Source organism: Euprymna scolopes, chromosome 6, assembly GCF_053919585.1.
Source record: "Euprymna scolopes isolate OS-2025 chromosome 6, ASM5391958v1, whole genome shotgun sequence".
In the NCBI taxonomy this organism is placed as follows: domain Eukaryota; kingdom Metazoa; phylum Mollusca; class Cephalopoda; order Sepiida; family Sepiolidae; genus Euprymna; species Euprymna scolopes.
The window spans coordinates 114,175,345-114,199,683 of record NC_136487.1 but is presented as its reverse complement, the minus strand read 5'-3'; the positions used below and the strand labels follow the sequence as shown (position 1 = coordinate 114,199,683).

Genomic DNA, 24,339 nt, shown 5'->3' with positions numbered 1-24,339 from the left:
ATTATGTTTTTAAGCTTCAAAAGTTTTATTTGAAATTATAGAAAATTAACATGAAGCAGCTATGAAAGTAATTCTTTATTTTATTTTTATTTTTTTTGCTTTCAATTTGGAGGATTGACAAAATGTGGATGAAAAAAAGTTAATTTTGCCATTCAGGTCTCCATTTTCAATTGACATGAGGAAACATTTAATTCATCAGAAATAAAGCAAAATTATTTCTATGGATTCATTTTTACATATTAACAATTTTTTGATTGGCAGCCTAAATTATTCCAACTTAAAGCAAAAAAAAAACACTTAAAAAATTGGTAAAACTAACTTTTGCTAATTCTAAAAAAAAAAAAAATAAATAAATAAAAAAGTAAATAAATAATAAATTATATTTTTCTTTGCTAATTTACACACACAAAAAATAAATTCTATTTTTCTTTAGGTGAATAAACAGCCTTGAAAAAATTGGCATTAAAAAGAAACAAAAAAAAAAAAAAAATTTTTAGATTTTAAAGTGGACGATCACTTTCACACATAAATTTAATATAAATTAATCCCCTACAAAGTGGTAATAATCACTCATTTCCCAACTAGGCAGTTTTTTTTTAGTTTTTTTTTTTTATTGTACTTAAAAACAATATACAAACCGGAATCATTTTACATTAAATTTAAATGCAAAAGTGATTCAAATCTAAAATGGCTTTTGTTTTTAATTTCTTTTTACTGTCAACATTTTTAAACTGTTTATATGCAATCAAGTAAAAAAGAGCACAATCTTATTTTTATTATGTTTCTGAATTTTTGGAGATGAGGATTATTTGGACTATTGTTCTCATTTTTATTTTCACGTTTCGGTTGATGTAACCTTTGACCTTTTCCATGATGTAGTGGATAAAGTATTTGGTAAAATTCAGTTGTAAAGTATCATCTTTTTAAAGGTTGAACATTCAATCCTCAGTGCAAGAGACGCTCAAAATACATTTGTTAATTACTTAAGACTTCTACCCAGAAGTTTCACTGGTTAATGGATTTATATTTTATAAAAACATGTTTTTTGATCCTAAATTGCTTTGTTAATAAAATTATGGCTAACAGAATGAGAGCATGTAGATTGAGTAAATAGTTCCGGTCAAAATTTTGTGCAGATTCTGGGATGCAACAGAAATATTTATGGGTTCAACGGAAAGATTTCCCCACATTCGACAAGATACACTTGAAGAAGGTCGAAGGTTACATTGACTAAAATAGTGTGAAAATAACAAAGATGAGACCAATAGTCGAAAAAATCCAAATATTACTCATTTTTATTGTGAAGAAAATAAACACAAGATGTAGGGTTTCAATAATATAAAAAAAAAAAAATTATGATTAAATGGTTTCCAGTCATCAAATGTGTTTTTACAGTCATTAACAGATTGACTGTTGAAGAGAAACAAAAACAAAAAAAAAAAATTTCCAGCAAAGACATTTTTTTTTTTTTTTTACAAATGGGCAGTTGAAAAAAAAAAAAAAAAAAAGAAGAAAAAAAAACTTTTTCTCATTTTTAACAAGAGGAAGAGAAAAAAAAATTGCATAGCAGAAAAAAAAAAAGAAAAAAAAAACTCTTTTCAAATTTCTTTCAGTTTTTATTCAAACTTGCTTTTTCAAAATTTTGTAAGTTCAAAAATTTGGATTTTTTTTTAGTTTTACATTTACGTGTATTTGAGATCTCAGATTTATTTCATTTTTGTTCACTTCTCGTATAAATAAAAATATTATGTGTGTTTGGATTAAAATATCACACACTTCAACTAAAACTCATAACCTTTAAGATACAAATGCATCAATAAAACACAGGAATTCTTAGAAATCATATCTAAACAATTACCTTCATAAAACAGAAACAGTTAAATACAAAAAACATTTGCAGATGTTATTTTTTTTAAAGAATAAATAATTTTACAACTTAATGAAAATAAAGAAAAGTTTTGCAGAATAAACTCTGCTAAAGTTTCACTGGTTAATGGATTTATTTTTTTTAAAAACATGTTTTTTGATCCTAAATTGCTTTGTTAATAAAATTATGTTCAATCCAGAAGGCACCATAGGATACTGTTCTCTAACCCTCAGACAATATTTTTAGAAAGTTTAAGCAACTTTTCATTTCTTGCTGTTTACAAACCATATTTGGAATGTTTAAAAAAAATGTTCTCGTTAACATTTTAACATTGAGAGTTAAATAAATCAGCAATTCTAATATTTTTTTTGTTTTGTTTTTTTAGTTTTAGTTTTTTCATTTGAAAAGAGCTTTTCATTTGAAATCAAAGAATTCCATAAACTGAGCAAAGATATTTACAAATTCCATTCAACCTATAAACAGTTTCACCACGAGGAATTTGCATGCTTCATGCAAAATACATCTATATATATACACACACACACACACACACTTTTTTTTGGAAACAAAGACATGACTAATAAATAAAATAGAATTGCATACAAGCGGTTAAAAAAAAATAACAACAAAAACATTAAAGATAAAATATAAAGATACAATAAATTCACATTTTCTTCTTCCCCGAGACACATATTGAATTATTTTGAAAAATCATTTTCAAATTTAAATTTTTTTTAAACATACAAAAACAGCTTTTCAGATTTTCCTCTTGAGAAAAATAAATGGTCAGAGACTAACCAATATTCTTTTTGCTTTTAGAATAATAATCTGGAGACACTTGCTGTCACTCAAACCCCAGAGAACACTTGTTATTGTCAGTGAACAATTACTGCTAATAACAAGTTTGAAAACTCCAAGTGAGTAAATAATAATAATAACTAGACGCTTTGGGTCTTACTGGCTCATCACAACCAGTAATCTAAGGGGTCACAGGTTGTTTATATTCTCTATTGTAAAGAACATCATCCTTTTGTCATTTCAGCATTTATGAGGTCATAAAAGATCTTCCCAATATCTTCAACTTGTTTTAGCGAGTGACATCAGCATGATGCACACTGAATGTACAAGTATATAGCTAATAAGAATAAAATAATATATAGCTAATAAGAATAAAATAATATATAGCTAATAAGAATAAAATAATATATAGCTAATAAGAATAAAATAATATATAGCTAATAAGAATAAAATAATATATAGCTAATAAAAATAAAATAATATATAGCTAATAAAAATAAAATAATATATAGCTAATAAGAATAAAATAATATATAGCTAATAAGAATAAAATAATATATAGCTAATAAGAATAAAATAATATATAGCTAATAAAAATAAAATAATATATAGCTAATAAGAATAAAATAATATATAGCTAATAAGAATAAAATAATATATAGCTAATAAGAATAAAATAATATATAGCTAATAAAAATAAAATAATATATAGCTAATAAGAATAAAATAATATATAGCTAATAAGAATAAAATATATAGCTAATAAGAATAAAATAATATATAGCTAATAAGAATAAAATAATATACTAATAAGAATAAAATAATATACTAATAAGAATAAAATAATATACTAATAAGAATAAAATAATATACTGCTAATAAGAAATAATATATAGCTAATAAGAATAAAATAATATATAGCTAATAAAAATAAAATAATATACTAATAAGAATAAAATAATATACTGCTAATAAGAAATAAAATAATATACTGCTAATAAGAAATAAAATAATATACTGCTAATAAGAAATAAAATAATATACTAATAAGAATAAAATAATATACTGCTAATAATAATAATATATAGCTAATAATAAATAATATATAGCTAATAATAAATAATATATAGCTAATAAGAATAAAATAGCAAAAAGATTTGTACATTCCTTCAAAAGCCAACTTTATTTGCATTTTCTCTTTAGACTATTGCCCTCAGTGTAGCTTGTTATTTTAAAAGTATATATCTGCCAATGCACCTTCTGACTTATGTCCAATATATCGTTTATCCATGGTGATGTATTTCCCTGGTTATAGTCAGCTAATGCACTTCTTAACTTCCGACATAGTGCTACCGAAAGCAGTGACAAGGCAAATCAGTTCCTTCACTTTTATTGTTCTTCAATATTTCTATTGTGAAGCGATTTATTGAAATAAAAATATAAGAAAAGGACATTATCGAAAAGTATACAATAAAAATTAACAAAATTATAAAAAGATGAAAATAATACAATTAGTCTTTATTAAATAGTTCATTACTTAAAAAAGATTTTAAAAAGTGTTTTCAATATTTTTTTAATCAAAATAAGACCAAAAAAACTTTTCAATGATTATTAAATAATAAAAAAAAATCGGAAAAAAAAACTTTATAAAAAAGTACATGCACAAGGGAAATATAGGTGTGAGTGAACCCCCCCCCCCAAAAAAAAAGGAACTGATTTGCCTTGTCACTACTTCCGGTAGCACTGCGCCAGAATTTAGGGAGTATGTTAGCTGCCTATAACCATTTCCCCATATTCAAAGTTGTTGATTACTTGTTTACTGTGTACATAGAGGTTTCTTCTCTACCTAAATGAAATGATTATTTTTTTACATTTTTGTTTTTTTAATTCATAAATGTAACAGAACATCAACAATGACGTGGGCTATTCTTAAAAACTTCTGTATTTAAATTTAGACATGTAGGCAAACAATAATGTTGATATGGACAATGGTTGGAATAAAATCAACGCAAATAAGGAAACTGTCTCATCCAAAAAAGATAAGATTAAAACCGACTTTGTGTAAAGAGCATGGGCCACTTCATGGCACAGCTGAGAAGCACGAATGAACATGTTTGATTTTTAGAAATTTAAAAAAAAAAAAAATAACTCAGCTAAACTTAAAAATAATTAGAATAATGTTCGTACCCGATAAAAGTTTTTGAAAAATAAACTGAAAATAGATATTTTTGTTGTGGAAATAAGATTCACATCTGTATTTTCATTTATTTATTTTTCAACACGTTTTATCCTCAGATATGAGTCAGAATGGTATTTTTAAATATAGTTAACTTAAGTAGACAATCTCTGAAAATTTAAACCCTTGTCAATAGCGGCTCTCATTCTGTCATGAATTGGTCTGTAGCAAAATAAAAAAATTAAAAAAAAAAGGAAAAACATTAAAAAAAAATGACTTTGATGATGACAAACATGGATGACAATTACAAAATGTTCAATTGCAAAAAAAAAAAGAAAGAAAAAAAAATTCTTGTCCAGAATTCCCCCATATTAAAAAAAAAAAATTTTTTTTTTTTTAAATCTGTACGATGTACATATGCATGATAAAACAAAATTATCACATTCGAAAAATCATGTAAATTGATCAAGTAGTTTAATTTTTATAAAAAAATAATTTTTAAGTGAATAATGAGAATTACATAACATAAATTACACAAGTTCGAATTATTGTTGAGTTATTTCCCTTTCTTGTTTTTAGATGATTTTCAAAATCGCAGTTACTCATCTATATATTATTACCATAGTACTTTTAACATATGTATGTGTGTCACGGTTTCCAGATTATAAATCATACGATCAGAAGATCCTATTTATTAAAAAGAAGGATAGAAGGTGATAACAATCGAATCAAATAATAAATTAATATATATATATATATATATATATATATATATATATATATATATACATACACACACACACACACACACGCTAATTTAATGTTCGTGGTATGTTATCACCTTCTATACTTCTTTTTAATAAATAGGATCTCCCGATCACCAAAGATGCAATGTAAAAATAAAACTTAAATAAAAAAAATTTTGTCGCTTTTGGGGCGTACATGAAACTGAAATATACATTCTTGGTCTTCTGATGAGGATCCAAGGGTAGTATCTGTTCTATCTAAAGATTGCATGATGATAGCATTTGTGCCAGGCGTCCATACAATGGAAATATTTCATATACTTTTGTAAGGATATTGGAGATAAACCGTAACAACCAGATATATTCTAACACTACATTAACCAGATTACTTAAATACTTTTACAGTTTTAACAAAAGGGCTACAATAATATCACGAGGTTTCCATTCATGCTGAATGTTCCAAGAATACCCAGCAGCAATATATTACATATGAAAGATGTTGCTGTGGAATTTCTACAGGTCCCACTAGTAAAATATGATTTTCATTATTTAAAAACAAAACTACTTGTCTAATCTATGTGATTTTTGGGTGATATTTTTGTTTTGTCACAGGTATGTACAGCATACAAATTTTTCTTTCTTTTTTTTTTTTATTAATATAGGGAAAATTCTGGACAAAAACGAAAAACATTTCTTCAATCCAACCGTTTTTTTTTTTTCTCAGACTGATCAATAATCATGCTGACAACAAAAGAAGAAGCACATATTTTGTTAAGATCAGACCGTAGAGGCACTTTCTTTGATAGAATATCTACCATTTGTGTCTTAGGAAGGAAACGACAAAAAACAAAGCTACAGGGGAAGGTTTTTTTTTTTCTCTCTCCCACAAATTAAGTATTTGTTTGTCATGCTGTTGTCCTAGAGTCCGTTGGGGGTGCATTACCCTCCAGACTGCCACCTCCTGCCGGGGCAGATGTACCCCCTACTCCACTCGGATCCTGCTGCTTTTGCTGTAAAAGCCGAATTCTGACCTTCACATCCAAACAAATCATTCTTTCCTCATGGATTTTTTGACATAATTCCGTGTTCTTTTTCTGTGTAAAGAAAAATGGAATGTTTTAAATATTAAAGACAACAAAGTTTTAAATATTGAAACAAAAAAAGTGTAAAGTTAAAAAAAAAATTTTTTTTTCTTTTTTTACAAAGGAGTCACCACTAATCAAGTCCTGAAGGTCACTTGGGAATGAGCGAACATGGGTATAATTTGATTATTTACGGAAGTTGTTCATATTGAACTTTAAGACAACCATATAGTCAGCTGGTGAGCAGGCCAGCCGAACAGATTTCCACAGGTGGGCAGTTCTTAGAAAGAAGCCTTGTTCATGGAATTTAGGCACAGATAGAGAGTGGGGAAAATTGTTGATAGCAGTTGTAGATTGGAACGAACAAAAAAATGGAAAGTTTTAAATATTGGAACAAACCAAAAAATGGAACAAACTAAAAATGAGAAATTCAGCAAGAGAATCATAAAAACAATTGAAGAATTTGATCATGTGCTACCTTGCTCAACAAGAAGTGCTGACCCTAACTTATATATTGTAAATTTCTTTTTGTTCATCTTCTCTTCTGGCCATGTCGCTGTCTCCCACATTGGCAGATCAAAACACAAGATTCACAAACTCCGACATATTCTGCAAATATCAGTTGCACTTTGGGTGTGTACGTGACACCATTAACCCTCTACATGCTAAGGTCGACATGTACGTTCTGTCGAAACCCTGTTCATTTATTGATGTCAACTCATCTCAATCTCCTGAAGCTGTCTCAATCTAGTCCGAACCACGACCTGTCTTCGACTGTGTCAAACTTGCAACTCCTCAACTTTAACTGTTGTCAACCATCATACACTCAAGACTGTTTGTAAAACCATCTTTAACAAAACTGTAACAAAACACATTGCCATTCCTAAATCAACTCTAAAATATATCGACTGATCCCTTGTGCCCATTACTGCCACTCTGCGATTAACAATGTCATTGGTGCATGTTAACAAATCGATATTTTAAATATCTTGTTTTAAGCAAAAACTATATTATGTACTTAATTGTTGTGTCAAAAATAGTTATATATCCAAAAACTCATTCAGTAGAACAACTACAATTGTGTTTTCAGTAAAATAAAGTTTATCGCTATAGACAACAAATATTGCAGCCATGAACAAGTCATCTAAAATATTTGTTCCCTGTGTGTAGACTATTATTGTCTACTTTATAACGTCTAAGAAAAATGCAATTTTACCCAATTTTCCGTAAAAGTTACTTTTAACTATAAATAATTTTCTATTTGATGGTCTTTCATAATTTTTGAATATATTACTATTTTCGACATAAGTACGTAATATTGTTTTTGCTTGAGCACAAGTAGTCTGACATGGAAATTAGGATATAATATTAAAAAAAAAAAGAAAAAAAAAAAAACTTACAAATAAAAGTGACTAAAAGAAAATATCTCAATTATAAAAGTTAGTATCCTTAGGTTTAACTACTTTACTCAAGATACTAAAGGATTTAATTAAAACATTAAAAATAATGGGATTTCCAAACACTCTTTTTAATGCATCCTTTTGCTGCTAATTTACTGGCAAGAAAGATTTTATTGAATTATATTCACTCAAATATTAGAAGAGAGTAACTTGCATCACAATGATTCATGCTGGATTAAAAAATTCAGAAAACTTAGTTGTTGTTCAGCGCTTCTTTAATATCTTGAAGGTCATGAGGTGAGCTGGAGAATTGTGACAGAGATGTGGAAGCAGAGGCTAGCAGGAAAGATCACAGCAAGCGTTCTGTGTTTGCACAACAAAAATTGTTGAGAAGCTCCAGCGCAACAATATCCAGGCAAGGTAATGCAATGCAAATTCTGGTTAAAAAAAAAAAAAAAAAAATGGAGATTGGAATGGCAACTATGAGGAAAGCGCTAATTTTCACTATTCCTCAAAAGTTACGAAGGCATATGAAAGCCAAGAAACTCCTTACTAAGCTCAACCATTCAGTAAGGGATTCAAAGAACAATGTTGCTAGCTGCTAGCTTATAATCTGCACAAAGTCTCACACATGATGATTGTACTCCCTCAAAATGTGGATGGGCATGCCGGTGTCTCCAAAAGGTACTCAAACTCAATTCAAATGGTGATATTAGTTGCTGTCATTGCTGTCGAGCTGAATGGAATGAGTAATTGTTAGAAGACTTCACATGGCAGCAGGATTGCAATCCCATGGACTATTATGTGTGGAGTGCAGTTGAGAAAGACACCAACTGTAGCATTTGTAACACCAAGGATGAGTTGATTGTTAAGATCAAATTGGTATTTTGGTTTCTCTCAAAAAGCATGTGAAAGCTATGTGCTCCGGGTTTCATTTCTGCCTAAAAATTATGACTGAGGTTCAGGGCGGATTCTTCAATTGAACTCCATTCAGTAAAAGATTCTCTAAGAGATGCATATTTTAAGAATACATCAATTACTAAGATAGGTTTTTTTTCTTTCCTTTCCAAAAAACTGTCACATTTATCTTGAGCTTGTATTTATGGTACAAAAATACATCAGAATCCTTAGGTTTAAGTGGTTTTACTACAGAAAAGAATGAAATCTCCAAAATAATTAATGAGATTTCTAAATATTTTCATTTCTTGGCAACGGAAAGATTTGAAAAATTAAATCTATCATACGATTAGATGTTTTTCTAATAAAGTAATATATTTTGGGAACAAATTGTCAAATTAGATTAAAAATAGACAATTTTAAGAATAAACTGAATTCAAAAAAAAAAAAAAAAAAAAGGATTCACATATATATCTATATATATTAATATTCTATTGTAAGTAATCACATATATCTATATATATTAATATTCTATTGTAAGTACATACAAATTTTTCATTACTTGCCTCAAGAAGTTCGTTGTCTCGAATCAGTTGGTTCAGTATGTCCTGCAATTCGTCCTCATCTTCGCTTTCATAACTGCTTTCAGAACTTGAACTCATATCATCCAAATCGGAATCTTGTCGTAAATATTGTAATTCTACAATCTCTTGATGAAGACGTTCGATTTCACTTTGTTCAGTTTCAATTTTCTGATGAAGTTCATCACCTAAAAACAAAAACAATAAGATGGGGTTTGTATTACTGTACACATAGATTCGAAAAAGTTGTTAAAAAACAAATATATAACAAATAAATGTTATCAAAGGCAAGATAAATTACTTTTCTACCAAACTGGATATAATTTTCGTGTTTTTATTCAATTTAACATGTTTATTCAGCTCGAAAAGCATACAGTGTTTACCGATGTATTGGAAAATTCAAAATGGCAGCCGACTCTCTCTTTAACACGGTAAGTTCGGAAAAAGGTGTAATAAATAATAAACTAGACAAAATACTGTTAGAAATTCGCTCATTATATGTTACCGTGACATAACTTGACATATATTCGGTGTTTTTTTTTCATAGTATTTTGTCTAGTTTATTATTTATAACACCTTTTCCTGAACTTACCGTGTTAAAGAGAGAGTCGGCCGCCATTTTGAATTTTCCAATACATCGGTAAACACTGCATGTTTTTCGAGCTGAATAAACATGTTAAATTGAATAAAAACACGAAAATTATATCCAGTTTGGTAGAAAAGTAATTTATCTTGCCTTTGATAACATTTATTTGTTATATATTTGTTTTTTGACAACTTTTTCAAATCTATGTGTACAGTAATACAAACCCATAAGATGATGTAATTTGCTTGTAATATATATATATATATATATATATATATATATACGTATATAAAGGAGTTGTAGAAGTTTATCACAATAAAAAACAAAAAGTGATTTTTTTAAAAATCTCACTGGACTTATTCTCAACTTCTACACAGCGATCTAATATACGTAACCATGTTCCATAATATATTTCAAGGTAATACCTTTTTATCAAATGAAGTGATTATTATCAGTTATTATCAAGACACTCCTGTCTTTATTTGCTCATAAAATTAAATTTGTATATGTGATTACTGAAACAAGCAGGACACAATATCATTTTTACTGCACAGTTAACAAAGTTATATTCTACATGTTTTTTTAAGACTACTTTCATTCTTGGGTAAAAATGGTTGCCACTTCTTGTATACATAAATAGGATTTGCTTGAGGCAACAATTCTTCCAAAAAAGAAAATGGCAAGAACTTACTAATCGCTAACAGTTCTTCCTCTTCAAGTTTGAGGGCCTCTTCTTCCTCCAATAATTGCAGCAAGTCTTCGTCAAACACGAAATCAGTTTCTGTGAATTGAAAAAATAAATTTGTTGTTAAACGGGAACATTTGTTGAATGCATTTCAGAAAGTTGTTTCACTAAATAAAAGAAAGAAAAAAATGGAAGAAAGAAAAAAATGGAAGAAAGAGAGAGAGGAGAGGAGGAATGAAGGAGGAAAGAGAAAGGAAGAGGGGGAGAGAAAGAGGAGGAAAGTGAGAAAGAACGGTAGAAGAGGGAGAGAGAAAGGTAGAGGAGGAGGAGAACGAGAGAGGGAGAGGATAGAAGAAAGATTAGCATATATATAACTAGAAGATTACTCATCCCAGAATAGTCAAAATTAGTTTCCCCAAACAATAATTTTGCACCACCTTTATGTCATCTTATGAAAATTAAAATGATAATAATCCTTATATCTAGAATCCTTATTTAAATTTTGATCTGAATTCATTTTTTGATTTTGATCAATTACAGGATTTAGATTCTAGATTCCCACCGAAAATGCCATGCAAGAATTTTTGTGGATATATAGGATGACTGCAAATAACAAAATAACATGACGCCAGCAGAGGCAATGATTAGATTCTACTGCGAAACAGGGAGAGTAGATAAACAGCTTGAGAAAATGATTTTCATGGTAAAGAGATCCAAGTTTATCCACAAAAGACACATGAATCAGATGTTGTTGAAAATATTACTACAGAGAGCGAACTAATGGATATCATGTTCAACACATTTCAGATACCATTCCTTCAAACAGTTTCTGAGCAACGAAGATCAAAACGAAAATGTAAAATAAACCCTAAAAAGAAAAGGCACTAACTGCATACATAGCAAGGTTAAAAAAAAAACAAAAAAACGGGGTGGGACTGTGGTATAATGTTGATCTATCCTATTTCATGACTATATGGACTCTTCTATACATTATGTATAGAGGAACCTACAATAAAGGACGAACAGTAACATTATTTCTGTACTTCTGTAAAGACACACTCTTTCAAATATACCACCACGTTGTCTTATTTATTATCAGCTCTTCAAGGTCACAGGATTTTAAAAAATGTCCTGTTCTGCACACAATGCTTTTTTTATTGTATAAAGGTGTAACTAAATATAATAGATCTGATAGGATACATCTTCATCATTGGTGCTTCCCTAATCAGAGACGATATCCACACCCTTTCTTTGTTGATGATAGTTGCCTGTGAAACAATGGAAGATTTGGTTGTTCTGTTTTTTTATGGCATATCAAATTTTTCTGGTTATTTAATGCTGAATCCAGTTATTTTGTAGAAGGTTTTTTATTCTTTAAGCTCTTTGTATCTCCAATCGCTAGTTTGTAATATTTGGTTTGGTTTGGTTTGGTTGTTTTATAATGGATTTTATCGTTTTTGTTCCCTGCTCTGCAGAACATAATAGAGTTTTGCAATGGGAGAGGGAAAAAGATTACAGTATTAACGTTTGGCAGATTTTAAGTTAGGAAACCAGTCAGGAAGTGGGAGAGATAGAAAGAGAAAGGAGAAATGGAAAGAAGGAAAAGGGGGAAAAGATGGATTTTTGTTTTTGTTTTTGGTTTTGCAGAACATAATTAAGTTTTGCAAAAATAAGTAGAAAAACAAAAAGCATCAACGTTATGCGCATTTCGTCTCAGGAAGCCAATATCTTCAGACAGCCTGGTCTGGAAGCACCTGGAAACAATGGAAAATCCACTTGCTAACTTGGAGGAATGTTATGGAAAGTAAACGTCTGAAAGTGATGATCAATGGATGCAGTGCTGGAAAACCCGTGAAAGAGGAAAGTTTCCCTTCTCAGTTTGTCGAAAGGAAGTTGTATGTAACTCAATTTTTGCAGAACTTGTAATGGGAATGTAATGGTTGATAACAAATTTATACGCAAAAACAAGCAAGAAGTCAGATTTGAGGAAAGTGTATTCGGATGGCAAAGTTATCAGGGTTTTTCAAAAGTTTTGTTTTCTTAGTGAAACCATTCTAGCACAGGAAAGAGCTGGCTCTAGTTTGATTGCAAAAGTTAAAAGTGGATGGAGTAAGTTCAAGGCATTTTCTGTCATTACTAACCAGCAGAGCGTTATCACTATCGGCATGTGTATGCAACGTGATGATGCATGGAAGTGAAACTTGCTCAGTGATGGTTGAGGATATGCATGAAGAGAAATGATACGAGAATGAGATAATGGTTGTGGAATGCGAGTCTTAAAAACAGGCTTAGATCTGAGGACTAGATAGTACGACGACAATAGTGAAGGTAGCTTGGACGAAATTTGTGAACTGTTACCTCTGATAGCATCGAGAGCTGTCCCTCTCTACATCCAGGGTAAATTGTATAGCAGTTGTGTCAGGAGTATCACATTGTATGGCAGTGAATGATGGGAGTCCTCTCTCACCCGTTTGCAGCACAATAACCGATCCATGATCAGATGTATCTGCAATGTGAAATCTGACCAAACCCAACACATTCGGTCAAAGGAATTCACTGAAAGCAATAGACTTGCCTAATACGGAGATGATTCTATGGTCATTTGGAAAGTTCTGGGTAAATTGTTGCAGAAGAATGAATTGCAGGAAGGTTGACTGAGCAAGGAAAACTTGAAAGCAAGTGATTAGACAAGGCCACGTGGGGTTAAATTTAGAGACTGTTAACCCGCTGAATCATGAGAATTGGAGAATGAGCTTGGATAATATCAGAAAACGTCTGACCCCTGAACAAGTGATGTTAAATGAATAATAGAAGACAAAAAAGGAAAACCGTAGAAAATATAGGAGAAGTGATAAGGATGGACTTGAGAGAAAGAGGAATAATTACAAACGTGATTAGAGGTGGGTTAGTTTGGAAATCAATTTCTAAAAGTCATCCAACACTTGCCAGCATGTAACATGGATGTTAAACCCATGATGATAATATCAACCCCTTTTTTTGGAGGGATTAATGCCAAAACACGATTCCTATTATAAATGACACAATTTGAATGATTTGTCTTTCTTGATGGAGATGGATGAAAACTCGCATCTGGAGAAAATATATTTGGATGAGGAAGCTATTGAAGTTGTACAGAAATTTTGTTAGCTGAACACAATAGATTTGATAGGATTTAAACCCTGCATTGCTGGTTTCATAGTTTAAAACAGTATACATCCCTGACGCAATTCTCTACCTATACAAGAGCTAAATATGCTTAAGATATTGCCACATTTGAGGATGACACATTTTCCTCTCTTGACAAGATACAAACCTGTCTCCGAAATCTAGTGGGCAAGGGCCTTTTCGCCTCCCTACTGCTTTCTCACTCTCACTAAAGAGATGTTGCAAGTCTATTTCTGCTCTATCATTATTTTCATGATAGGTGTTCGAGTGAGCTTCAGTCTATGACCCCCCCCCTGGCAAAACAGTCATAACAAATACTCATTTAGCTACAACTGTCAACAATTTCTCTTACTCTATAAAGCTAAACAAAAATTCAATGAGCAAAGTTTCTTTCCTAGAACTGTCTGTCTGTAGAACACATAACTGCAGGGCTGCTTCCTGGCTGACTATAACATGGTTGTTTTCAAATCTAATGTAAATAAGTTCTTGTTGAGTTGTCCTCTTAAATAATTAAACCCTATCCAACTTCCACCATTACTGATCATCACGGCGTAGTGTCACAGTCTAAATGACACTCATTAACCCTTATCTTTGAATGGCCATGATAAGCAGTAACTCCCTAAAAGAAAGTACATTATGTCAACCGCACGTATCTTCTGCTTCTTTTACTCAATCACTAAATCATTTCCAATTGAGAAAACATACCGTTAAGAATATCATTGATATTCGTTGGGATTCGTATCGAAGCTTCTGGTGGCACATATACTTCCACGTCTGCCTGGAAATCGGGTCTGCTTTTCTCTGCTGCTGCTGCTGAAGGGACTGGCGGTCTATCTATTACAGTGTTGTTATTAGTTGTTATATCGTTGTTGTTATGTACATGCACTTGGGCAGATGCAACAGTCGGGTCATTGTCATCTGGTTGTTTAATCATTTCCACTTTGGAGGGTTTATTCTTGTTGATGTCATCGTCGTCATTCAGTTCCTTAACTTCTGCATTTCCTTCGGTTGGCTCATCTAATGGAACACTGGGAACTAGAAAGAAAAATGCTTTTATCAATAGGTGCCATCTTACAATATCAATATTTTATTCTGAATAGCCACATTGTTATGAACAATAAAATTTGATTCAATTTAATACATTCCTTTCAATAAATACTTTATCCAACTAGGAGTATTTTTTCGGACACCTTTGTTTTAATTAAAATGGTCATCATCTGTGTTTACCATTGGGTGACTATTTGTTACATATATTATTAAATATTTACTACTAAACTAATGATAGTATATTGCTTGCTTGTCAGGCTGTACATTTCATTTACATATTTGACGGTTGGAGGAAGGGTGTCTGATATTGATGAGAAGAATGGAATGATGTAAATAAGTAAAATAGAGAGAAAGAGGTAATAGGTGAGGAGAAAGAAATGAGGAAGTTAAAGATAAAGAGAGAAAGAAAGTGGAGGGAGAGAATAGACAGAAAGAGGATGAGGAGGGAACACAGAGAGGAAGAAGAAAGAAAACAGGAGGATGAGGAAGGAAGACAGAAGGAGGATGAGGAAGAGGAAAGACAAAAGGAGGATGAGGAAGAGGAAAGACAAAAGGAGGATGAGGAAGAGGAAAGACAAAAGGAGGATGAGGAAGAGGAAAGACAAAAGGAGGATGAGGAAGAGGAAAGACAAAAGGAGGATGAGGAAGAGGAAAGACAAAAGGAGGATGAGGAAGAGGAAAGACAAAAGGAGGAAGAGGAAAGACAAAAGGAGGATGAGGAAAGACAAAAGGAGGATGAGGAAAGACAAAAGGAGGATGAGGAAAGACAAAAGGAGGATGAGGAAAGACAAAAGGAGGATGAGGAAGAGGAAAGACAAAAGGAGGATGAGGAAGAGGAAAGACAAAAGGAGGATGAGGAAGAGGAAAGACAAAAGGAGGATGAGGAAGAGGAAAGACAAAAGAAGGATGAGGAAGAGGAAAGACAAAAGGAGGATGAGGAAGAGGAAAGACAAAAGGAGGATGAGGAAGAGGAAAGACAAAAGGAGGAGGAGGAAGAGGAAAGACAAAAGGAGGAGGAAGAGGAGGAGGAAGAAGAGGGAAGACAAAAGGAGGAGGAAGAGGGAAGATAAAAGGAGGAGGAGGAGGAGGAGGAGGAGGAGAAAGAGGGAAGACACAGAGTTAACAATAACATATAAGATGATGGAAAGAAGGGTAACTCTATAATGGTAAGAAGAATGGAATGGTGTGAGGCATGGTCTACTATACATACGGCCCCGTATGTTACATGAGAGACCACGTTTCTAAGAGGCCATTGTTTTTATTATGGAAAACTGTGTAAGCTCGAGCCGCATACAACATTAAAAATTTCAAAGGGAAGTAACTCAAAAGTTTATATTAACTCTTGAAATAATGAATAATAAACTTTTATTTAAATATTTTTATATTATTTCATTCTTAAAATACATGTCTTTATCCATATAAAATGTTTTTCACCACTTTTATTCATGTTAATTTACAGAACAAAAGTACAATAGATTAACTTCCCTTGACTTTTTTCGAAGACGTAAGCGATCTTTATGCTTACAACTATTTTTGCGATCTCTACTTGTTGAATTTTTTCTACCCGTTTTAAATATTGTAAAAAATATATATTATCTTTTTTAAAATATTGTTTAAGTTTTGTTATAATTTGCTTAACAAAATGGTGAACAAATGCGTTGCATTTGGCTGCAAAACTGGTTATAAAAAACACGAAAATCTATCAACTTTTCATTTTCCACATGGCAAACCCGACCTGTTTGAAAAATGGACAAAATTTGTAAATCGTGCTGACTGGATTGCAACAAAAAACTCAGTTTTATGTATAAAACATTTTGAGGAAAAATTTATTTTAAAAGGAAAAATAAATAAGTTAAATTGGTCCCTATATCCAATACCAACAATTCATTCACCGTTAGTGAATATTAAGCCATCTCTTCTACCTACATCAAACACAATGAGAAAAGCCCCAAAGGATCGAAATTACCAAGATGATGAACTACCAAATTTTCTTTCAGCAGATATTATTATGAGTTTCGAAGATTTGGAAGAAACAAAGTGTTGCCCCACTGATTTCAGTTTTAAAAAAAATGAAAAATATGTATGGATTTTCCGGATAGATTTTGAGACAAATTTTCCATTACTGAAAGAGTGCATTCGGATTGACAACAATTTACACGTTCAACTTCAGTATTATGGAAATCCAATATCATTACCACATTGGTTTGTGAAGGGTCACAATGCAAAACTTACAAGGTATAGCATGTTGGAAAATTTCCCCTCTTATATTCAAAACATTGTAGCAGAAGCTCCAAATTCCATTCTATAAGAACTATACAAATTTCAACATTTTAAACCTAAGGGTCGCCTTTCATTTTCTGTTGAACTAATCAGATTCTCATTTATTATTGCGCTATACTTCTCCTCAAGCATATAAACTACTGGTTGATCAATTACCATTTCCTTCATTAGAAAAAATACAAAAACCTTGATGCTGGATGAAATGTACCTTCAAAAGGGAACTCAGTTTCATGGTGGGAAGTATGTTGGTGCTGATGAAACTGGCAACTTATATAAAGGTACCATGATATTTATGATTTCAGGGTTGAAGGAGACAGTCCTAACTGTAGTTAAAGTCTGTTCTGAAGTGACTGTTACTGGCGACTGGCTCTCTCAGGAGATAATTGTATGCATTGTACAGCTTTTAAATGCAGGATTTGATATAAGGGCTGTAGTTGAAGACAACCATTCTGCAAATGTAAATGCCTTTAAAATTTTATTAAACAAATTTGAAGGAGATAAAAACATTTTATTACTTATCCAGATTCTCCAAACAAAATTTTTTTCTTTTTTGCCACAGTTCATTTGTTGAAGAATATTCGAAACAGTTTATTAAACAAAAGCAAGTTTGTGTTTCCTTCTTTCAATTTCAATATTTTAGACCTTCATTTGTGTTCCCAGTCAGAAGTTTTATCTTAGTCTGATATACATAAAATATATGACAAGGACAGGGTTTTGGATGCTACCTTACAAAAAGCACCAAAACTAACTTTCAATGCATTACATCCCGGTGACAATAAGCAAAGTGTCAATTTGGCTATTGCTGTATTCCACGAGACAACAATTGCTGCTTGTAAAAGCTACTTTCCAGAACGGACCGACATTGCAAATTTTCTTAAATTGATATGGTGCTGGTGGACTATAGCCAATTCTAATCAAAGATTTACCCCTAATTTTTTTAATAATGCTGTTACTGCAAATGATAAAATCAACTTTTACCAAACATTTTCTAACTGGGTCGAGTCTTGGTCAAAAATTTCTGACTTTTGCCTCACTGCACAGACTAGCAAAGCATTTGTCACAACTTTGAGAGCACAAGCAATACTTATGAAAGAACTGCTGAATGATGGGTATGAATATATTCTCACTTGTAGATTTCAAAGTGATCTCGTTGAAAAGCGATTTTTTTTTTTTTTTTTTTTAATTCAATTTTCACCCCAAACAAGGCACAGTGCCACTTTGAAGCAGGGGGCTACTATTAGGGAATTAATTAGCGGGGTCATTATGAAGGGAGAAGAGTAGAAAGATGTTTGTTAACATTACACTTGAACTTCTGCATATCATTGCAGTTGGGAAAGCAGAATCCCGGAAGGGAGTTCCAAAGACCCGCAGTTCTGGGGAAGAAACTATTGGAGTAAAAGGCTTTCTTGCACCTAGGGATCTCCACTGTAAATGGATGAGACTTAGTAGCTTGTCGGGTTTGTCGGGGGTAGTTACGTCGGGGAGGTACAAGTGTTTGCAGTTCGTCAGAGCATTCACCATTAAAGTATTTGTAGAACAGGCAGAGGGATGCAACATCTCGTCGATGGGACAGAGGTTGAAGCCCAGATGACAGTTCAGGACCTATCAGGTTTGCGACTCTTTTTTGAACCCTGTCCAGGAGCGAGAGACAAGCAGCAGATGCACCAGCCCAGATGTGACAACAGTACTCCATACATGGGCGAATGGTTGCCTTATAGAGGTATAGGATACTGGCAGGCGTAAGTAGTTTTCTAGCACGGTAGAGGGAGCCAACCTTCCTTGCAGCAGCCTTGGCAATGCTCTCAATGTATCTATTCCAGTTCATATTCCCTGTAAACGTTAGGCCGAGGAGTTTAAAAGAAGTACTTTCAGGCAATGTGTTCTTGGCCATTGCTATTGGTGGTAGAGAAGGTTTCTTGTAGTTATTGAAGGAAACAAGCTTAGTCTTAGCAGCATTGAATGAGACCAACCATTTTTGTCCCCATTCCACTACGGATTGGAGGTCATCCTCTAGTGTTTCTGCCATTTTCTTGGATATGTGTTCATTTGTTTTCCCCTCATATCTGTTATAGAGAGTGGTGTCATCGGCAAATATACCCATCTCCGAAACAATATTATCAGGGAGGTCGTTTATGAATATCAGGAACAATAGAGGTCCAAGGATAGACCCCTGAGGCACTCCCGCATTTATGTCATATTGTTTGGATGTACGTCCGTCGAGGACAACTTTGATTTTTCTATTACTTAAGAAGGATTTAATTACGTTATGAATTCTTCCAGTGATTCCATATGATCTAATTTTCCTTAGAAGACCATCGTGCCATACTCTGTCAAAAGCCTTAGATATATCAAGGGCCACCGCTCTACCCTCCCCTGTTTTATCCAATGAACGGTATATACGTTCAGAAACTACAGTTAAGATATCTGCTGTTGAACGGGCTTGCCTGAATCCATATTGTTTGTCAGTCAAGAGTTTAGCAGCTGTTAGGTGCTGGACTAGGGCTTTATTAACTAAGGACTCAAATATTTTGGCGAAAAGCGGGAGGAGGCTAATGGGGCGATAATTTAGTGGGTCAGTTCTTTCACCAGAATTCTTGAAGACTGGTACCACAGAGGCGGTTTTCCAGCAGTCGGGAAAACAAGATTCGTTAAGGCATTTATTGTAAAGTTTGGACAGAACTGGAGCAACCTCGGCAGAGCATTTTTTTAATAGCACAGCCGGGATGAGATCTGGTCCACATGCTTTAGAGGTGTCTAGGTTTTTTATAATAGCATGTACCTGAGAAGGGGTGATTTTCAAGTCGTCAAGTGTGGCGTCTGTTCGCAGAGGAAAATCAGGGAGTGAGTGGTGTACCGAGTTCAGTGTGGAGTTTGAGGCAAACCGACTGGCAAGCAGATTAGCCTTGTCAGTTGCCGTGCAAGCAACCTCATGATTGTTTGTTAGTGGGGGAATAATTGACTGTCCATTATTAACTACGCTGTTGTAGATTTTCCAAAAATCCCGGGTTCCTAATTTCTGTGCTTCGATGCGCTTTCTGGTGGTTTCAGAGTAATCTGACTTAGCTGTGTCTATCACTCTCTTACAATTATTTCTAGCTTCTATAAACTTCTGTTTATTTGAGCTGGACTTATGTCGGTTGAATCTGCGGAACGCATGCTGCCTTTGACAAATGGCAGCTGCACAAGCAGAAGTAAACCATTGGGGGGAGTGGGGCTTGCTATAGTATTTCCGTGCGGGAACATGTGCTTCAATAGCAGTTTTGAACCATTCAGTTGTCTCATTTGCACACTGTTCCGCTGGAAGAGTAAAGATATTTTGCCATGGGGCATCTCTGATGAGCTCCCTGATGGCTTCCCAATCAGCCTTTTTGTAATACCTCGTTGTTTTGAGTAGTGGGTCTTCAGTTTTAGGGCGAGAATTTAGGCTGATTTCTACCATTATCACAGCGTGATCAGCATTCCCGAGTGGGCTATGGGCATTTGTTGTACAGTCATTGGGAACTGTTGTCAGAAAGAGATCTAGAAGTGAGGCATGTTGATCGTGCTGGTCTGGGAAACGTGTCGGAAATGTAACCATCTGAGATAGGGAATGAGATATAGAGAAGCTATATGTGGCGCTACCAGCTACGTCTGTGTGATTTGAGAATCCTAGCCAGTTACTGTGGTGGACATTGAAGTCACCAAATACATGTATTTGTGCGCTAGTATCGAGGGAGAGTGCTATATCTATGCTGTCTGAGACTTTGTTTATTAGGGTACAGTCTTGGTTTGAGGGAGAGCGGTAGAGAAAATATAAGTAGCTAATATTGTGTTGCATATTTAGTCTGAAGCACATAAAGGCCTGGCCCTCTGATTCTAGTATTGTCAAATGAGTGGAGGGAGATTTTTAGTGGGTCTTCGTGAGATTTATAGCAGTGAAAAGATTTTAATCTGTAGATCCCTTTTAAAAGAAAATATTGACATTTGGCAGGAAAACCTCAATTCATTGTCAAAGAATGAAAATTATGATAATCTTCTGGATATTTTGTCCAAACACAAGTCAGAAATAAATGAACTATGTTTATCACCTGACAGCAAAGAAGTAGCATATTATGTTGCAAAAAAACTTTTGAAGTGCTTTAACTGTGATATTTGTTCTACTTTTATGGTTGGCAATGATAAGGAGATCACTGAGAATCATTATCTTAATTTATTATCTCGAGAAGGTTTGACAATTCCATCCACTCAGATTGCTGAATTTATCTGTTCTTGCTTTGCAATTTTGGATTTTTCTTCTCAATTCATTGAAAAACATGCTCAGTCTACAACTAGGAAGTCTGCAGAAATAATTTTAAAAACTTATTCGCCAAAGTATGTATTTACATGTGAGAAACACATTGAAAAAGTACATAAATTTGCAAGAAAAATTGTTATAAATATATTTTATAACAACAAACAAAAATTTTCTTCAGATGAAATTAGAAAAGATTCATTAAAAATTTTTAAAAAACGGCAACGATCAAAATAAAAGTGAAATTTACTGTTGAACATTTACCTTTATTTACAATTTTTATTGAATTTCTTGTGCTTTGTAAAGATACTTTAAAATTCCTCTTGTAAGGAAGATAGCAGTTAACGATTTGATAATTTTGTAACAGAGTGAAAAACAATTTACTTCCTTTCCAATCTTTATATTCATGTGCTTTGTAAATATTTTGATATTCTTAAAAAAAGGATATTCTAATAAAATATTTATAGTCAAAGCAAAATTTTTTTTTTTCATATTTATAAACAAAATTATTAAAAAGGTCAAGGGAGATAACTCAAAATGAATTTGTTTTTGTTTTGTTGTGTATTATAAAGAAATAAAAGGGAAAAATACATCTAATTAATGGAAACGTTTTACTTTGGACAGGATAACAGTAAAATATGTAAGTAGAATTCATTTAAGCATTATTTCAAATATTAAAACCTGAAAGAATTATTTAATTATCAAAGCATTAACATCTGAAATAATGTTGGAATAGAAAACAATTTCTGAGTTACCTCCCTTTGTCTTAGTTTCAATGGCCGCTTAGAAAATTGCCTCTCAATGAGACATATACGGCCGTATTATTATAGTAGGCCATGTGTGAGGGAGAGGGAAGACAGAGAGAGAAAGGGAAGATAATGGGATGACGAGGAGGAGGAGAAAAGAAAAAGAGGAGGAGGAAGGAAGAGAGAAAGGGAGTGAGGGAAGATAGAAAACGAGAAAAGATAGAGAAGACAAGGGAAGAGAGAAGAGGTGGAAATAGAGAAGAAGTGGGAAGAGAAGAGTGAGGAAGAGAGAAGAAGAGGGGAGAAGAAAAGCGGGGAAAGGAGAGAAGGAGAAACAAAGAGGAGAAGAGAGAGAGAAGATGAAATGGAGAGAGATAGGAGGCAAGAGAGAAGAGAATAGGTACAAAAGGGAGAAGAGGAAGGAGGAAAGAGAGAAAGGGGAAGAAAGAGAAAGCAGGAGGACAGAGAATTTAAAAATGTTTTCTGCATCAACATTAATATAACTATCAGTATTACTTCTATATCCTCTCCTTTCTTTTTCACCCAGGCCATTTCTCATTCTGGACACACACTTTTATAGATTACTGTATGCAGGAATTGACTTAAGGGAAATAACCCTTGTAAAAGAATCAGAGTTATTCGCCTTTAGCTACTGACTAGAAAACAGACCTCCCTAGATAATATCTGCACCAGTTTAGAGTAAAAAAACAAAAAAAAAACGGATAATCTATAAATATAAAAGCTAAAATGTATGTATGTATGTGTGTATGTATGTATGCTTGCTTTTTCTGTGTGTCTACAAAAGGCTTCTTTCAGAGAAGCGATCGGTCGCTTCGCAACTTTTTAAAACTTTTTATATCACATACAAATCATAATATCTCACAGTTAACAACGAAGCTCACCTGTCTATTCAATTTGCTCGATTTCGGGAAGATAAATATTCAACATTTGTCGCTCGCCGCATTTGGGTTAGTCTTTTTCCTATAACATCTTGGGGGGAAAAAAAAGCGTTCAGCAGTAAATGAAATCCCGCAGTCAAACTTGACCTCATTAACTCATTAAAACGGGCACCTGCTAAATCCAAGCAATTAAATAAATTCAAACGTGTTTCCGTTAGCATGCCGCGGTGGGGCAATGGTTAACGTCACACGTCTTTTTTTCCACACTTTAATTTACAACTTTGCCTCAACAGTTCGGGTTCGATCCTAATACTTACTTTTTTTTTTTTTTAACCCCCCCCACCCCCAGAGTTTCCACACACACCTCCAAACACCCGGGCAACGCCGGATACCCCTCGCTAGTTCTTTAAATAAATTTTAGATATTATTCATCCGGGGTAAAACCAACTAGTAAAATACAAATTTTGAAGGTGTTTATTTTTTGTCATTTTCTAGTTTTAGTTGAACACACACACACCACAAAACTGCTCTTTATATAATAGATAATTAAAAGTCTTTTAACTCTTATAGAAAAGCTAATTAAAAAAAAGAAACTTGGCATACCATTGGCAGCAGGCACAACATCTTGTTCGGTTATTTGCTGCGAATCAGTTGCTGCTGACGTTTTTGTAGCAGCAGCATCTTCATTTGCTGCATTTGCAGCAATCTCTGCCAGAGTTGGATTCGCGCCAGGTGCGGTTTTCTCCGATTCCACCATCTCTTGGTCACCAATCGGTTTACTGGGGATTTCTTGCAAATCCAACCTCAATTCTTCTTCTTCATGAACAGAAGCGACACGTTTTTGCTGTTCAATTTCTTTCTTTCTCTTCTCAGCAGCTTCCATTGCTTTGCGGGCAAATTTGATCTAGCAAAAAAAACAAAAAAAAACAAACATTATAGACATTATATAATGATATTTACGTAGCCATTACTAGAAGAATACTTGTCCCAGGATAGGTAAAATTCCCTCGGATCCGTTTTGCATCACTTTTATTTCCACTTTCCAAGATATAATCATACTAAACCTTATGTCTAGTAAACTTATTCGAATTTCAATCAAATCCATTACATGATT

The 24,339-nt window shown here is 32.9% G+C and overlaps 1 protein-coding gene and 1 pseudogene across 3 annotated transcripts in view; one reads left to right on the top strand and one right to left on the bottom strand.

Moving 5' to 3' along the window:
* Positions 1-6,381: 6,381 nt before the first annotated feature.
* LOC145277891 (uncharacterized) overlaps positions 6,382-24,339 on the bottom strand; it is a 116,054-nt gene continuing 98,096 nt past the window's right edge. For all 3 annotated transcript variants that reach the window (XM_080129883.1, XM_080129884.1, XM_080129886.1), the window contains 5 exons: positions 23,829-24,129; positions 14,689-15,018; positions 10,825-10,914; positions 9,533-9,735; positions 6,382-6,681 (listed from right to left, as the gene is read on the bottom strand). In XM_080129883.1, the coding sequence (XP_079986009.1) occupies positions 6,493-6,681; positions 9,533-9,735; positions 10,825-10,914; positions 14,689-15,018; positions 23,829-24,129 (1,113 nt within the window). In that variant the 3' untranslated portion in view covers positions 6,382-6,492. The remainder of the gene's footprint in view (positions 6,682-9,532; positions 9,736-10,824; positions 10,915-14,688; positions 15,019-23,828; positions 24,130-24,339) is intronic.
* LOC145277439 (uncharacterized) lies at positions 15,408-16,166 on the top strand (annotated as a pseudogene).